Source organism: Panthera uncia, chromosome A2 (assembly GCF_023721935.1).
Source record: "Panthera uncia isolate 11264 chromosome A2, Puncia_PCG_1.0, whole genome shotgun sequence".
Lineage (NCBI taxonomy): Eukaryota > Metazoa > Chordata > Mammalia > Carnivora > Felidae > Panthera > Panthera uncia.
This window is the reverse complement of record NC_064816.1, coordinates 7,811,554-7,828,427: the sequence shown is the minus strand read 5'-3', so window position 1 is coordinate 7,828,427 and position 16,874 is coordinate 7,811,554. Positions and strand designations below refer to the sequence as shown.

General features: G+C 58.9%; 1 protein-coding gene across 1 annotated transcript in view; it reads left to right on the top strand.

Moving 5' to 3' along the window:
* DOCK6 (dedicator of cytokinesis 6) overlaps positions 1 to 16,874 on the top strand; it is a gene marked incomplete at its 5' end in the record, with an annotated part of 43,632 nt that overhangs the window by 18,029 nt on the left and 8,729 nt on the right. Inside the window, 23 exons of the mRNA XM_049639407.1 lie at positions 864 to 981; positions 1,066 to 1,136; positions 1,318 to 1,456; positions 1,544 to 1,645; positions 2,324 to 2,410; positions 2,776 to 3,007; positions 3,269 to 3,430; positions 4,103 to 4,266; positions 4,801 to 4,905; positions 7,258 to 7,353; positions 8,022 to 8,162; positions 11,191 to 11,304; positions 11,407 to 11,577; positions 11,914 to 12,053; positions 12,144 to 12,313; positions 14,165 to 14,325; positions 14,477 to 14,659; positions 15,019 to 15,145; positions 15,479 to 15,563; positions 15,663 to 15,759; positions 15,894 to 16,028; positions 16,342 to 16,494; positions 16,639 to 16,797. Coding sequence (XP_049495364.1) covers positions 864 to 981; positions 1,066 to 1,136; positions 1,318 to 1,456; positions 1,544 to 1,645; positions 2,324 to 2,410; positions 2,776 to 3,007; positions 3,269 to 3,430; positions 4,103 to 4,266; positions 4,801 to 4,905; positions 7,258 to 7,353; positions 8,022 to 8,162; positions 11,191 to 11,304; positions 11,407 to 11,577; positions 11,914 to 12,053; positions 12,144 to 12,313; positions 14,165 to 14,325; positions 14,477 to 14,659; positions 15,019 to 15,145; positions 15,479 to 15,563; positions 15,663 to 15,759; positions 15,894 to 16,028; positions 16,342 to 16,494; positions 16,639 to 16,797 — 3,112 coding nt within the window. The remainder of the gene's footprint in view (positions 1 to 863; positions 982 to 1,065; positions 1,137 to 1,317; positions 1,457 to 1,543; positions 1,646 to 2,323; positions 2,411 to 2,775; positions 3,008 to 3,268; positions 3,431 to 4,102; positions 4,267 to 4,800; positions 4,906 to 7,257; positions 7,354 to 8,021; positions 8,163 to 11,190; positions 11,305 to 11,406; positions 11,578 to 11,913; positions 12,054 to 12,143; positions 12,314 to 14,164; positions 14,326 to 14,476; positions 14,660 to 15,018; positions 15,146 to 15,478; positions 15,564 to 15,662; positions 15,760 to 15,893; positions 16,029 to 16,341; positions 16,495 to 16,638; positions 16,798 to 16,874) is intronic.

The following is a 16,874-nucleotide window of genomic DNA, read 5'->3' as shown; positions in this document are numbered from 1 at the left end:
CTGGGAAGGGATAGGCCCGGGCCCCGCGGAGGGAACCTGCATCTCTGAGCCTCGGCTTCCCCACCTGTGGAAGGGGTGACGACAGTAACAGGCCAGCAGAAGCGGATGATAATAGTGAGCGTCTTAGCGCCGACGGTTTCCCCGGATGGCTTTTCTGCTGCCGTTATGGTAGCTGACTTGCTCACACCCTTGCCGCAGGCCTGTGATGCTGGGGTCTGCGCTGGCCTGGCTGCAAGCTGGGGGTGTGGGGCAGGGTACAGGTGTGGCAAAGACTCTCCCGAGGCCATACAGCCTGGCTCCAGGACCCACATGTGCCCCGGAGCAGTGCCAACTGCTGTTTTGCTCCCTGGATGACTGTGGGGCGTGTGCCTCTATTCTACCACCACCCCCCGCCCCGTAAAATGGGAGTAACGTTCGTCCCCCCTCCCCCCCACTTCTGATTCTGGCCTCAGTGTCTCCACCTGAGAGGTAGGCCTCATAACCCTAGTGGCTTCTCCCGGGGGAAGGGCAGTCAGGCCCCTGAGCCCAGGGAGGGGTGGGTCAGCCCAGGTGGCTGCCTGGGCCACTTTTTGGAACCCTGAGCCCGAGCACCCATCTGTTCCTGCTCGGCACCTCTCCACGCCTCATGAGCGCCCCCAAAGTCCCTCTGTGTTCCCACCCTCTGCTGCACTGTCCCCCCACCTATGCTCTAAGGGTGTCCACCTGTCCCCCGCTCTCTGCCAGTCACATCTCCCGCCTGGTGCCCATAACCGCCCGGCCCTCAGTGTTCCAGCTGCGTGGCCACTCTCCCCCTGTGTCCCAGGCCCGGCTTGTGCCAGTAGCCCGGCCTCTCCTGTCCCTCTGATGCCCCCCTGCCCCCGCAGGAACCTGCTGTACGTGTACCCGCACTGCCTCAACTTCAGCAGCCGCCAGGGCTCCGTGCGCAACCTCGCCGTGCGAGTGCAGTATATGGCGGGCGAGGACCCCAGCCAGGCCCTGCCGGTCAGTGGCCAGGCCTGGGGGAGGAGGGCGGGGCGTCCCGGGTGGGCTGTCCCCGGCAGGCCCCTCACACACGCCCTCCCCCAGGTCATCTTTGGCAAGTCGAGCTGCAGCGAATTCACCCGCGAGGCCTTCACACCGGTGGTCTACCACAACAAGTATGCAGGGACGGGACAGGGGACAGGGGCAGAGGAGGGGAGCAGGCCACCTCCAGGAGACCTCGTAGGGGAACCGGAGGCAGGGAGCCGACAGTGGGGCCGGGTGGCACCGGGGTCACACTCACAGGAGGGGGTGGGGAAGGCAAGGGGCCTCCCAGCCCCCAGCAGACGCCCCTGCCAGGTCCCCAGAGTTCTACGAGGAGTTCAAGCTTCGCCTTCCGGCCTGCGTGACCGAGAACCACCACCTGCTGTTCACCTTCTACCACGTCAGCTGCCAGCCCCGGCCGGGCACCGCACTGGAGACCCCCGTGGGCTTTACTGTGAGACCCCCGCCCGCCCTCACCCCCACACCCCCAGCCCGCCTCACCTCTGGCCGGCCCCATCGCTGACCCCTGGCCTCTCCCCAGTGGATCCCGCTGCTGCAGCACGGCCGCCTGAGGACCGGCCCCTTCTGCCTCCCTGTGTCCGTGGACCAGCTCCCGCCCAGCTACTCTGTGCTCACTCCAGACGTACGTGCCCTGGCAGCCGCCCCCCAGTGCCTTGTCCTCTGATGACACCCCAGGCTCCCGTCTCATGGTCCCCCATCCGTGCCCTGCCTTCCTTCCCATCAGTACTCCCGGAATCCTTGTTGTCCTCTGTGATGACCTCCAGGACCCCTCGTCACCCCGCAGTACTGCTTTTGTGTCTCCTGCTCCGTGCGTCCCTCCGTGTCCCCCACTAGCCTTGCCTCGTTACCACCCCCCACCCTGTGGCCTTTGCGCTCACTGTTCCCATTGCCTTTCTGCCCCGGTCCCCCTTTAGCAATCCTGCCTGCCTCTCTGACCACGATCACCCCAGGAGTACCTCCAGGGCCCATCCCCCGCATGAATGCTGTCACCCTCCCACTTACCCTTGAGCTGTCATTAATGCCCTGGGAGCTTCAAGTCCAAGAGCCCATACGCTCTTCCCTGATTCATTCCCTTCAATAATATTCACCCCGGGCCTCCTTTCCTTGTTCCTCCATTAGTACCCCAGGCTTGCAGCCTACCCAGTGGACCCCCATAGTGCTGCCTCCCATCTGCACCCCCCTGGGCTGGGCAGGGGACCCGGCTGCTCCCCCGGGGGGGCTCTGCTCTGCCCACAGTGTTGCAATGGCTGATCAGTGCGGGAGGGCTGGCCAGTCCCCACCCGGTGCGTTCCTCCCGCAGGTGGCGCTGCCGGGCATGCGCTGGGTGGACGGCCACAAGGGCGTGTTCAGCGTGGAGCTCACTGCTGTGTCCTCTGTGCACCCCCAGGTAGGGGTGGGGGAACCCAGGAGTCCGGCCCTGGAGTTGAGCAACAGCTCCCGCTGACCGGGGAGGCCTGGCCTCGGGCCACGGACGTGACTTCGGTCAACTAGGCCGGGCTCCCAGGGAAGCTGCTGACTCAGCCATGCCAGTGACCATCCCAGCTGGGGCTTTGGCCCTTGGTCGCTCCCCTTCTCTCCTCCCTCCAGCCGGTACCCCTCTCCTTCCTCATTTATAGTCCGTTCATTGATCTCCGGCCTTGGTCTTTGGCCCACGGAGCACCCCGCATCCCCGCACCCCCGCAACCCCCTACGGTCTTCCCTGACATGGAGCCCTGGCCCCACCCTGCTCACCCCAGCTCCTCCCACCCCCAGGACCCTCACCTGGACAAGTTCTTCACTCTGGTGCACGTCCTGGAGGAAGGGGCCTTCCCGTTCCGCCTCAAGGACACCGTGCTGAGTGAGGGGACTGTGGAGCAGGAGCTGCGGGCCAGCCTAGCTGCACTGCGCCTCGCCAGCCCCCAGCCACTTGTTGCTTTCTCCCACCACGTGCTGGACAAGCTTGTGCATCTGGTCGTGCGGCCTCCAATCATTGGCGGCCAGATCGGTGAGCCCTCAGACCTCAGTTTCCCCATCTGGAAAAAGGCCCCTCAGTCCCCTGGTCCCGGGCGACCTCCTATAGCTCACTTTCCTTTCTGGCCTCAGTTTTCCTTTCTGAAAAGTGGCTCCCAACCCCCAGGGCCCAGAGCAGGTCCACTGTGACCCTTTGGTGGCCACACAACCCCTTGGAAAGGTGGGAGATAAGAGGTTCCTTGGGGGAGGCAGGAGGCCCAGGGCTCTGGAACTTGACCTGTGCTCTGCCCGGCAGTGAACCTAGGTCGTGGGGCCTTCGAAGCAATGGCCCATGTGGTCAGCCTTGTCCACCGGAGCCTAGAGGCTGCCCAGGATGCCCGTGGTCACTGCCCGCTGCTGGCTGCCTATGTCCACTACGCCTTCCGACTGCCTGGCACCGAGCCCAACTTCCCAAGTGGTAAGTGTTGGTGGGAGGCCCTGGGGGGGCAGGAAATATCAGGGAGAAGAGCGTCCCAGTCAGAGGGAATGGCATGTGCAAAGGCCCAGAGGCTGTACAGGCCTTGGCAGGTTTGAGCAGCTTGCAAGAGAGGAGTTGTGGTCTCTGTTGCTTGACTGGTGGCTCATTCAGCCGGTCAACAAGCATCTTCAGTAGCTTGAGGCAGAGACTCAGCTAGGCTGCCCAAGTTTGAACTCCCAGCTCCGCCTCCTACAAACCCTGTGACCTCGGGCAAGTGATTTCACCTCTCGGGGTCTGTTTTCCATTTGTAAAACGAGGATCATAAAGGCAACCCCATCATGGGGCTGCTGGTAATATTAAATGGTACAGTGATCCATATAACATGGGTTCAATAAAGTTGGGTTCTTTTCTGTTTGCTAAGTAATTAGCAATAACCACGAACGCCTCTGAGCACTTACTATGCGCAGGGACTGTTCTCAGTGTGTTTCAGTCTCCCCCAAATCACTACGAGGCGGCAGCCATTATCATACCCATAATCATACCCGTTTACAGGTGAGGATCCCTGGAGGCTCAGAAAGAAAGCAACCTCACCAAAGACGGCTGATTGGGAAGGGGCAGGGGGCCCACGGGACATCAGGGGCAGGGGGCTGACCATATTCCCTCCATCCTCAGGGGCCCCTCCAGTGGCGGTGCAGGCTGCCACGCTGGCCCGTGGCCCTGGCCGCCCCGCTAGCCTCTACCTGGCTCGCTCTAAGAGCATCAGCAGCAGCAACCCGGACCTGGCCGTGGCCCCTGGCTCTGTGGACGACGAGGTCTCCCGCATCCTGGCCAGCAAGGTAGGGTGCGGGGACCCCAGGATCTCTAGCCTCAGTGGCCACTGCCGCCAGGTGGGCGGGTGGAGGATCTTAGTTTTGACAGAGGAACAGAGGACAGAAAACGCCAGACAACCAGCATGGACGAAAGCTTGAGTCTGGGCGGCTGCACGGCTGGTCTGTGGCTGTCACAGCTTGGGAGCTGTGACTCAGACTTTGCCCTGGGCTCCATACTCCGAGGCTGACCCGAGGCTGGGCGGCTGGAGGTTGGCCTGCTTGAAAAAAGCAGCGTGTGCTTAGTGGAGGAGGTGCGTATATGCGTGTACCCCATGCGCGTGTATACACGAGGGCATATACTCACGTACCCCACGCATGTATATGTGCGCTCCATGCACGTGTGTGCACAGGGAGCATATGCGCCTGGACCCCACGCACGGACGTGCACACACATTTTCCGGGGTTGCGTGTATGATCCAGGGCAGTGTTCACGCTTGGTGTTTCGTGCTGCTCTCCCTACCTTCTGCCCATGGATTCCACCTCCTACCCGTGTATCTCCAGGGTATCGACCGCTCACACTCCTGGGTGAATTCGGCTTATGCTCCAGGAGGCAGCAAGGCTGTGCTGCGACGGGCACCCCCTTACTGCGGGGCCGACCCCAGACAGGTGCCCTCCCTACCTGCCCCTGCACGTGTGTGACCCTCATCTCAGCATGAGCCCCTCCCACCTTCCTGGCTGTGGCCCACTAACCTAGGGGGGCTGCCTGAAGGAGGCGGCAGACCCCTTCTGCCTTTGCTCAGGGGCTGTAGTGTCAGTGTCGTAGGCATCACAGTCGTCTGAACCAGCCTTTTGCTGCCCTACAGACCACAGCCTCAGGCAGAGACAGAAGGGACCGGGCGGTATGCAGATAGCATGCAAAGAATATGCAAAACCAGCCACTATAACCTCACTGCCTGCACTGCATGGCCTGTACATGTCCTCCTTAATCCACTCTGTTCAGGAGACTCAACTGTCCCCTTGATGTGGCAACCTGAATGATGCCAAAGGGCCAGGACTGACCCTTTGGGCTCTCCCATCCTGTTTCAGGCAGACGGCAGCTCCCCCTACTCTGTCCCTTCCCAGGGATGTGGTGCGGGGAGGGGCTTTGCCTTCAGATAGACCTGGGCCCGGGGCTCCGAATTTTCAGATGTGGTAAAGACTCCGGGTAAAGTGTCCAGCTCCGCGGTCTCGAGCCTGGGAACGAGTTAGGGCGTCACAGGCAGGATCTTCTCGGGCTAGGTCTCGGCCCAGCCTGGCCCCCACGCTGCCAGATAGCCTTGGAGACAGATACCGACCGAACACACACACGAGTCTATGAGCGCAGGGTGTGAAAGCGGGGAAAAGAAACAAACAGAAACGAGGCCACCAGCCTCCTCCTCTCTGTGGTCTGGGGGTGGGGGGGCGGCCTCTCCAGGGAGGTGACATTTTTGTCGGGACCTGAAGGGTGAGATGGAGCCAGTCAGCGAAGGGTGGGTGTTGCGGGTGGAGGAAAAGGCACATGCAAACGCTGGGACCGAGCTCAGAGCCCCTGGCCATGGAGAGCAGGCCGCAGGGGGGGTTTCCCTGCACACTTGGCCCCAGACCTCGTTCCAGCTCCATGCCCATCACCCAGGCAACCTGCACTGAAGGCAGGCGGGGGACTGCTGGCAGCATGGGACCTTGTAGACAGTTTTCTCCTGAGACTGCTGGAAATCTGGGTTCATGGGCCCTGCCAGCCCCCTCCCAACATCTTTAACTGGGCCTCCCCCAATGCCCTCAGTTCTCTGGGGTGTCAGCTGGGCCTTGGAGACCATCTAGGAAGTGACAAGGTGTAGGAGGGTGTGCACTCCAGGCAGGAGGGGACACTGAGTCTGGCCTTTGCCAGTGGGTGGCCCATTTAGTGTGTTCTGAGGGGCCAGGGCTCTGCTGGGACTGTGGGAGCTGGGGGTCCCTCGAGTGCCGAGGCCCGTGCAGGTTCCAGGGGTGAGGCCGGCCCCATCTCCGGGCCTCCCTTCTTTGCTAGCGGCCTCACCTCCTGACCAGCAAAGGAGGAGGGGAGCATGGGTCCCCATCCCCATTTCACAGATGGGGGCACCGAGGCCGTGCAAGGCTGCAAGCAAGGCTCAAACAGGGCCGGGCCCGGAACCCAGGGCTCTCGGCTGCTCCCGCTGTGCCTCACCAGCACCTCCTCTCATCTCTGTCCTGTTCTTTTCCTCTTCTGTCTCCTCTGTCCTCGCTTTGACCCCAGGTCTATACTCCACTCCACTGTCTACACCCTCTCCTCCACCGCGGTGCCCTTCTCCATCCACCCCGACCTCCCCGAGTCTCTCGGACCGCACCCTCCCTCTTCACCGTGTCCACCCCGCACACCCCATTCCTTCTGCCGCCTTCGCCCATGCTGGGTGTGTGCCCGTGTCCCGTCCACCCTCGCCGACGGGCTCCTGTCCCCATTCTCGCCTCTCCCGTCCACCCTGCTGGGCACTGCCTTCTCTGTCTTCACTATGCTTCTCTTCCCCTCCATCACCCACCTTTATCGTTGTTACCTCTGCTCTCGCATCCATGCCGCCTCGGCCCATCTCCACGGACTCGCCTGTCCCCCGTCCATACTGCCTACATCCTCACTGACCCCCCCGGCCATCCCATCCTAGGCCATCGACTGCAGCTCTAGCCGAACTTCTTTCTACCTCGAGGGCTCCTCCTTGGCCCCACCGGCCACCCAGCCGAGACCCACTGTGCAGAAGGTAGTGGGAGGGAGGGGGCGGGTGACACAGCGTTGGCCCCAGAGCGCCTTGTCTCCCCCGAAGCCCAGCAGGGTCTAGAAGGCCCAGGGAAAGGGCATGCTGACTCCTTCTGCTCCCTCTCCTCCTGCATGGTCTCCGGCTACACTAACCCCAAGCCATGCAGCTGCATCCCATCCCGGTCACGCCCCCTCCCCCCCCACCCCGAGGAGGGAATGGGGCGGGCCCCTCAGCTCCCTGTGACCCTTGCCCCTGCCCCCAGCTGCTTCACGAGGAGCTGGCCCTGCAGTGGGTGGTCAGCGGCAGCGCCGTGCGAGAGACGGTCCTGCAACATGCCTGGTTCTTCTTCCAGCTTATGGTGAGACACCCTCCTTCCCGCCCGAGGGACACCAGGGGAGGCCCTCTCCTCGGGAAAGAGCCCTCTGAGATTGCCCCCAAGACCCCTGGGAAATGGTCCCAAGAGACCCCCACGCAGTGAGACAGGAGACACCGGAGGGGGATCTCTCCCCAGAGGGAGGCCCCCGGAAGCCCCCTTGGCAGAGAAAAGACCCCTCCCCACCTTCCCTGTGAGATTGTAGAGACCGCTGAGAGACCCCTAACAAGGGAGGAGACCCCTCGCTCTCAAGAGATCTCCCCGGAGAGAGAGGGAATCCCTTGTGATCAGACTTGAGCCTCTGCCCCCAAGCTCTTCTAGAGGTGCCAGGGGGGCCCCCAAACCCCACCCAGGTGGGCTCCCTCAAGTCCCACTCCACAAGTCTTACCTTCTGTCCCACCCCCATACTTAGCCCCAGGAGACCAACTCCAGCCCCTCCCGGGCTCCCTCAGCCTCCCCAACCCTGCCTAGGAGGCACTCAGGCCCCGCCCACTGCCAGCTCAATCCCCACCCAGGACCCGTTAGGGCCACCTCTAGCCCATCCTCCTTGCTGCAAAAGTACCACTCCCAGCCCCTCGAGCCCTGCCCCCTTCTAGTGAGCCCCGCCCCCAGTCCAGTCCCTCAACCCCCCCTCGCTCTCGCCCCGCCCCCAGGTGAAAAGCATGGCCCTGCACCTGCTTCTGGGCCAGCGGCTGGACACGCCCCGCAAGCTTCGCTTCCCTGGGCGCTTCCTGGACGACATCGCGGCCCTCGTGGGCTCTGTGGGCCTGGAAGTCATCACCCGGGTATACAAGGTATGAGGGAAAGGGCCTCAGTGGGAGGGGTCTGCGAGAGGCCGCAGAGCAGGCCAGGTGGGGAACCACGAACCCCCTTTGCCAGATGAGCCTGTTCACTCAGCATCCATTTCTTGAGCACTAACTGTGGGCACAGCCCTGCGCTGGATGCTAGAGACACAGCAGTGAACAAAACAGACCCAAATCTATGTGTTCGTGGAGCTGACGTTTCGAGGAGACTTGAGGGAGGGGAAGGAGCACTTTATGCCCTGTCTGGGGGAAGGGCCTTCCAGGCAGTAGAAACAGCGAGTGCAAAGGCCCTGAGGTAGGATCATGCCTGGGCTGATAGGGGAGCAGTTAGGAGGTAAGTATGGCTGGAGTAGAGTGAGCAAAGGTCAGAATGGGAAGTTGATGAGGGTGAGAAGGCGATAGCACAGATCCATTAGCCCTTACTACAGTGCTGGAATACAGTAAGTGCTCAATAAATGGACATCGATGTTCTCAGACCTTGATGATTGTCCAGGTCCTGGATCACTAATTCCGGTGTTCACAGGAGCTAGGCAGGAAATAATAATAATGATAATAGTAGCAATATTGGGCATTTGAGTGCTTACTGTGTATCTTAAACACGTTAGATGGATCATATTAAATTCTCCCAACTACCCCCGTGAAGTCAGTATTATTGTTGCCTCCATTTTACAGATGGGGAAACTGAGGCAGAGAATGACTGGTCACAAGCCGATACCACATAACTGAGAAGGGGCAGAATGGGGATTTGAACCCAAGCCACCATCTCCAAAGCCCACGCCCTCACCACCTGGGGAGAGTGAGGCTTCTGATGGCCTAGAGGGCATGTACCCATTAGCTGTGGCCAGGACGCATGACTTTTAAGGAGAAATGGGACTTCTGGATTTGATAAGGAACGTTCCAGATTTTTGAAATGCTGGCCCAACCCAAGTCAGCCCTTGTGCAATCTCCCGGGACCTCTGGGCTGGTCTCAAAGTTCTCGACCTTGTTCCACTGGGGCCTCCCCAGGGGCTATCTTCCCAGGGGCTGACCCAGATTGTGAGGAAACGTCCCTCGGAAAGGGCTGCAGAGAACAGCAGCCCCGAGAGGCAGCGTCGTCCCAGCTGCCAGGGAGGCATCAGTGATGGGCCCCAGTGGTTTCATTGCTTTATTTGACATTTTCTCGAGCACTGACTGTGTCAGGCTCAGCGCACAACGAAGACCCAGTCTCTGTCCCCACCGTGGACTCGGAGCTAAGGCAGGTTTGTGTTTTGTGTTTTGGGGCTGCAGGAAAGTGAGGGCCACCGAGGCTACCTTGTGAAGCCACAGAGTGGCTCATGAGAGCACAAGGGCAGCTCATGAGAGCACGAGGGCAGAGCAAGCATCAGCCAGGAGCAGCCTTCCTGCTGTTCCTCACGTTCTCCAGGCACGTCCTGCCCCAGGGCCTTTGCACTTACTATGTTCTGGGCTCCGGATGCCTTTCTCCTCTTGGCTTTCTCTTGTCTTTGGGGCTTCTCTCGAAACAGCACCCTGTTCAGTTTCCTTCAGAGCACATGGGAGTATCTCCAAGTCTTCTATTTATTGTCTGCCTCCCCCCACCCAAGACTGTGAGTTGGACAGGCAGCAGGGACCATGTCTGTCTGGTTCGCAGGACTTGTCACATGGTGGATGCTCCCCGTATGCTTCTTAAAATGATTGCTGGGAGTGTACCAAGTAGGGCAGAGGTTCATTTGCCCAAACATAATCACAAGTGGTTTCAATGTGACCAAAGTTGATTTCTGAGCATAGGTGGGTTGCAGGGGGTTCCACAGGGTGGGCCTGGCTGGCCATTGCGGTTCAACGTGGTACCTGCCCCATGATGTGTGACAAGGGGGTGGGAACAGGAGGACCTGTCCCTTCTGTTTAAGCGACCGTATCGCTGCTTACCAAACCCCTTTGGCCAGGATGTGGTCACATGGTTATCCCCAGCTACACGGGAGGCTGGGAAATGTAGTCTTTACCCAGCTCTGAACTCTGAAGGAAGATTCCAGTACTCTGAGAGGGGAGAGGATTTGAGGGGAGTCAGCAGCCAGTTTCTGCCATCCATATTGTGTTATTGAAATCGAATGAAAGGAAAAATAACAGGGTTCTTTGAAAAAAAAGAATTTTTAACATTTATTTTTGAGAGTGAGGGGTGGAGGGGCAGAGAGAGGGGGACAGAGGATCCAAAGCAGGCTTCACACTGTGAGTGCAGAACCCGATGCAGGGCTCGAACCCATGAAAACCGTGGGATCATGACCTGAGCTGAGATCAAGAGTCTGAGCCACCCAGGCGTCCCTCTTTTTTTTTTTTATATAAATTTATATATATATATATATATATATATATATATAGTATATATATATAAAGATACATATATATATATATATCTTTTTTAAAAATGTTTACTCATTTTTGAGAGACAGGGTGTGAGCAGGGGAGGGACAGAGAGAGAGGGAGACACAGAATCTGAAGCAGGATCCGGGCTCTGAGCTGTCAGCACAGAGCCTGATGCAGGGCTCGAACCCACGAACTGTGAGACTGTGACCTGAGCTGAAGTCAGAAGTTCAACTGACTGAGCCAACCAGGTGCCCCTTTTTTATTTTATTTTTTAAAGTTAATTTGCTTACTTTTGAGGGAGAGAGAGAGGGAGTGGCAGAGAGAGAGGGGTAGAGAGAATCCCAGGGAGGCTCTGTGCTGTCAGTGCAGAGCCTGACGTGGGGTTCGAACTCACAAACTGTAAGACCACGACCTGAGCCGAAGTCAGGAGTCAGGCGCTTAACCAACTGAGCCACCCGGGTGCCCTGAAAACAGTGCTCTGAACAGAGTCCCGAGGAGTGTAGACACATAACCGTGGGGCCTGGAAGGGACAGTCAGAGGAGGACAACCCAGAAATGAAGGCACGTCAAGAAGCCCCAAGGCCGTGGTGCAGTGAGGCGGGTCCTGGAGGTCCCTGGTGGCCCAGTGTGGAGACTGAGGCCCGATGGGACACGTGGGCGCGGGCTGACAGACCCTGTGCCCCCAGGACGCGGAGCTGGCCGAGCGCCTCAACGCCAGCCTGGCCTTCTTCCTCAGCGATCTGCTGTCCCTGGCGGACCGAGGCTTCGTCTTCAGCCTGGTCCGAGCCCACTACAAGCAGGTAGGGGCGGGCCCGGCAGGAACAGCGCACCCGCAGGTGACAGGGCAGGGCGGTGGGCGTGGCGGGCCGAGCAACGTAACCCACCAACCCCCTACCCCGCAGGTGGCCACGCGGCTGCAGTCGGCCCCCAACCCAGCGTTGCTGCTGACCCTGCGCATGGACTTCACCCGCATCCTGTGCAGCCACGAGCACTACGTGACCCTCAACCTCCCCTGCTGCCCCCTGTCGCCTCCGGCCTCGCCCTCGCCCTCTGTATCCTCCACCACCTCCCAGGTGGGCTGGCCTCTCTTCTGGCTCCTCCCCTTGACCTGTGACCTCTCGCCTGAACCCGTCTTCTGTGGGTCCCTCAGTCGTCCGCTTCACAGTGGGCCGCTGCCCGGGGGACCTGACCCCTTACCTCTGCCCCTCCTTCTTGCCAATTTCTCGGGAGGACCGGCTTCTCCTTCCTCACCCCTAAATCCTCGCTCTCAACCAGGGTTCCATTTGCTGTTTCTCAGACCTCTGACTCCAGGCCCTGGCACCTTACACGTGGGTAACTCCAGTCGCTCGCCTCTGACCCTTGACCCCTGACCTGCCATCCCCGCTTCCTCCTCCTCCTCCCCTCTGCAGAGCTCCACCTTCTCCAGCCAGGCCCCAGACCCCAAGGTGACCAGCATGTTCGAGCTGAGCGGGCCATTCCGGCAGCAGCACTTTCTGGCTGGGCTCCTGCTGACGGAGCTGGCGCTGGCCCTGGAACCTGAGGCCGAGGGGTGAGCACAGGCCCCGCTCTGGCCCCCGGGGCTGGTGGAAAGGTCCAGGGGCCACGCCCACCCCATCCTGAGCTCCTCCCTCCCCGACAGGGCATCCCTGTTGCACAAGAAGGCCATCAGTGCCGTCCACAGTCTGCTCTGTGGCCATGACGCTGACCCCCGCTACACCGAGGCTGCCGTGAAGGCCCGTGTGGCCGAGCTGTACCTACCCCTGCTGTCACTCGCACGGGACACGCTGCCACGGCTGCATGATTTTGCTGGTCAGTGGGCCGGGGGCAGGACGGGGTTACCCGATCCAGGGGCTGGATGGATCCCGGCGAGCTCAAGTCAGGAAGGACGGGGGAAGGGGAGGGGGACGCAGGGTTAGGAATAAAAGCACGGGTGGTGGGGTCAGGGGAGGTGGTTCAAGTGCTGTCGTGGGGCCCAGGAAAGCCATCGGCCTCTCTGAGCCTGTTAAATGGGGACAGTGGTGGCCTCGGCCACTTCCTAAGGTTATGTGAAACTCTGGGGAGCGGCATACTGGGGCAGTCACCCCACTGTAAATGGGAGTCGTTACTCTAACGTGATCTTCTAGGAAGAGAATACGAGGAGAGGAAGGTGGGGAGCATCGGGCGAGGGGGTGCTTGGAGCCCCGTGTTCATTCACTCGTCTTCCACATTCACTGGCACCTGGGGGGCAGCATATAGTTGGAAAGACAGACTTAGGATTTCTGGGTTGATCCCCTCTGTCGTTTGGGGGAAATTCTCAGTCTTCATCTCTTGAATTTTTTTTTTCTGCCTCCTTTTCTCGCCTCTCTCCTTCTGGGACTCCAATTACACGTACGTTCGACCTCTTGATCGCATCACGTGTGTCCACTGTGCTCCATTCTGTTTTCCATTCTGTTTGCAGTTGGGAAACTTTTCTGTTCACCTGTATTCAGGCTGTTTGCTTATCTCTTCTCTGGCTGCATCCAGTCTTTTGAGTTTTCAGATGTCATCATTTTCGGCTGTAAAATGTCCGTTTGATTTTTTTTTCTTTTTTTTGTAGATTCCAATTCTCGATTGTAATTTCCCAGCTTGGTAGCCGCTTTGTCCGTCTTTTCTGCCACTTTATGGTTTAAAGTCCTTGTTTGCTAACTTCAACATTTGGTAGTGTGTGTGCCTGCTTCTGTTGTCTTTTTCTTCCTTGTCCATCATATTTTCTAGCCTCCTCCTTTGTCTTGTAATTCGTTATCGTATCTTGGACATTGTATGTGAAGGAAGCATCGTGACTGAAGCAATGTCCTCTTTTCCCAGTGAGGGCCCCTCTCTCCCTCTCTTAGGCAGATGGGATAATGGGCTGATCACCTCAATCTGGTCAGGAACCGAGCTAGATTAAGCTGGGCTGGAGTGTTAGTTAAGCTCAGTTAATGTTCTAAGACTCTCTGGGGTGAGACCAGTTCTGTATTTGTTGGCAGCTCCTGTCTCTCTGATGGAACTTTTTTTGAGAGGGGGTATGAGGGCTACTCTTTGAAGATCATAGAGTTTGGAACCAGACTATTTAGCTTAAGATCCTAATTTAGCTTGCTGCGTGACCCCAGGCAAATGACATAATCGCTCTGTGCCTCAGTTTCCTCACCCATAAAGTGGGGATGATAAGAGTATTTGTGTTGCAGGGTTGTTTTGACGATTAAGAGTTAATATTTTCAAAGTGCCTACAGTAGCATCTGGCACAGCGGAGACTCTATGTAAGTGCCAGTTGATGCTGTGGTAATAGCGGTGCATTTATTATTGTTAATTATTATTATTATTATTATTATTACCGCCATTGTTGCCGCCATCATCATCCTCCTCGTAGTAAACGTTTACTATGCCTGTGGGCCAGGCCACATTCTAAGTGTTGAGCATATAGGAGCAGCCAGAGCAGATGGAGTTCAGGCCTTTGTGGATCCCACGAACAGTTGCGTGAGAAACATGTCTAACGACAAGCATAAAAAGTGAGCTCTGAGAATAGATGACGGGGGACCTCAGCCTGGTCTGGGGGAGTGGTATCAGGGAAGGCTTCCCTGAGGAGGTGAACTTTGGGTGAGAATATGAGACAGAGACGGTACTTACCAAGGGTTCTTTCTCCTGTCCTCCTGCCCCTCCCTGCAGAGGGCCCAGGTCAACGGTCAAGACTGGCCTCGATGCTCGACTCAGACACAGAAGGGGAAGGGGACATCGGAGGCACCATCAACCCCTCAGTGGCCATGGCCATCGCTGGTGGCCCCCTAGCCCCTGGCTCCCGGGCTAGCATCTCCCAGGGCCCAGTGGCAGTGAGTATGGCACTGGTCCCCAGAGACACCCTCCAACCTGGTAATAGAAGTTATGTAATGATATACTGACAGGCCAGTTCTCATCTTAATTTGGAGGAAATGAAAATCAACTCCGCCCCTTCTGAACACCTTCTCCCCTATTTGGCCCCAGGCTTCTCGCTCAGGCTGCCCCCTCTCTGCTGAGTCCAGCCGGACCTTACTGGTGTGTGTGCTGTGGGTCCTGAAGAATGCTGAGCCAGCCCTCCTGCAGCGCTGGGCTGCTGACCTTGCCCTCCCTCAGCTGGGTCGTCTCTTGGACTTGCTGTACCTTTGCCTCGCTGCCTTTGAGTACAAGGTGTGGGGGTGAGGGTGGGCCGGGGGGTGGGGGATGGGCTGTATGAGGCAGGCTGAGCGTGTGTACAGGTCCCTGGGGTGCTGCGGGCGGGAGCGAAGGGGTGGACTGTCTTCATGCACAGCTTCCTGCAGGTTTGAGGGTAAAGGGGTGGACTGTTTCTGTGCTGAGCCAAAGAGAAAAGAGAGAATTGCCTTTGTGAATAGACTCTGGAAGGTGCCAAGACCTTTCAGTAAAGGGGAGAACTGTGTCTCCAGGCACAGGATCCTGGAGGTCAGAAATGATGAATGAGTGGGACCAAGTAGCCCAGGTCCCACAGAAAAGGGCAGAGTCAACCTTGAACCCGTTCTCTGTCCTCACAGGGGAAAAAGGCCTTTGAGCGCATCAACAGTCTCACGTTCAAGAAGTCACTGGACATGAAGGCTCGTCTGGAGGAAGCCATCTTGGGCACTATTGGAGCACGACAGGAGATGGTCCGGCGCAGTCGTGGTGAGGGGGAAATGCGTCCTGTGCACGTCCCCACCAGCTGCTCCCAGCCTTTGTCTGAGGGACCCCAGGAGGGGGGCATCCCTACCTCCATGTCTGGCTCATTTTTCCCAGAACTAAGCGTGTGCATCATCCCTGTGCACACGGGTGTCTGTGTTCCCTGTCCGTTCTCACACGTCCTTCATGTTTAACTACGTGTTCCCTTCGCATGCTTACGTGTCACCCAGCGTCCTCACGGGTTATCCCACACGTGTATCTTAACGCCTGAGCGCGTCTCCTCACAGTCACGTCTTTGTGTTTTCTCACATCCGTGAACATGCGCCTCGCGTGTCTCAGAGAGGAGTCCCTTTGGGAACCAGGAGAACGTTCGCTGGCGGAAGAGCATCACACACTGGAGACAGACCTCAGACCGTGTGGACAAGTGGGTGTGGGCAGGAAGTAGTTTGCTGGGGTCAGACCGGCTTCCAGAAAAACCGGTGTCCCTGGACCTCAGCCCCCAACCCCTTCCCGTCCCCTCCAGGACCAAGGATGAAATGGAACACGAGGCCTTGGTGGACGGGAACCTGGCGACCGAGGCAAGCCTGGTGGTTCTGGACACACTGGAGATCATCGTGCAGGTAGGGCTTGAGCCAGCGTCTCCCTGACCTCCGACCCCATCACCGTGCCTCGTGATCTCTGGCCATACAATCCCTCTCTTTCCCTGACCCCGTCAGCCGCTCAGTCCCTAACAGCTGGATTTCTGACCCCCTAGACGGTCATGCTGTCAGAGGCCCGGGAGAGCGTCTTAGGCGCAGTGCTTAAAGTTGTGCTGTACAGTCTGGGCAGTGCCCAGAGTGCCCTCTTCTTGCAGCATGGCCTGGCCACACAGCGAGCCCTGGTGTCCAAGGTAAGCCCCATTCGACGGTCACGGTTATCAGAGTAATAGTCACCGCCCTTGAGCACCTGCCATGTGCTCAGCAACCCCATGGGACAGACCCTCCTTAGCCACGGTTTGCAGAGGAGGGAACTGAGGATCAGAGTGGCAGAGTCATTCACCCAGAGTCACACAGCAAGGGCTTCCCCCCAGGTCTGATTCCAAAGCCCACTGTGCTTGGCCAAAGCGGGCAGAACACAGATGCCCCTGCCACCGCCCCCATCCGGGACCTTCCGTGCCAGAATGGGGAGGGGCCGACTAGTGTCTGTCTCACCCTGGGGGACAGTTCCCAGAGCTGCTGTTCGAGGAGGACACAGAGCTGTGTGCCGATCTCTGCTTGAGGCTCCTGCGACACTGCGGCAGCCGCATCAGCACCATCCGCACGCACGCCAGCGCCTCACTCTACCTCCTCATGCGCCAGAATTTCGAGATCGGCAACGTAAGTAGGAGGGGCAGGTAGGAGGTGTCAGTGCAGCAGATGGAGGGCAGGAGGGGGGACGGGTGGCGCGGGCAGGTCAATCAGGCCCCGGGGATGAGGGTCCGAGGCCTCACAGGCGTGCTCTTCCTCCCGGGCTCCTCTCAGAATTTTGCCCGCGTGAAGATGCAAGTGACCATGTCGCTCTCGTCCCTGGTGGGGACGACACAGAGCTTCAGTGAAGAGCACCTGAGACGGTCACTGAAGACCATCCTCACCTATGCGGAGGAGGACGTGGGGCTGCGGGACAGCACCTTCGCGGAGCAGGTGACCCCGCCCCCGCCACGCCCCCGCCACGCCCTCCTCAGCCTGTGCTTCGCCCTCCCTGCTTGCCCGGCACGCTT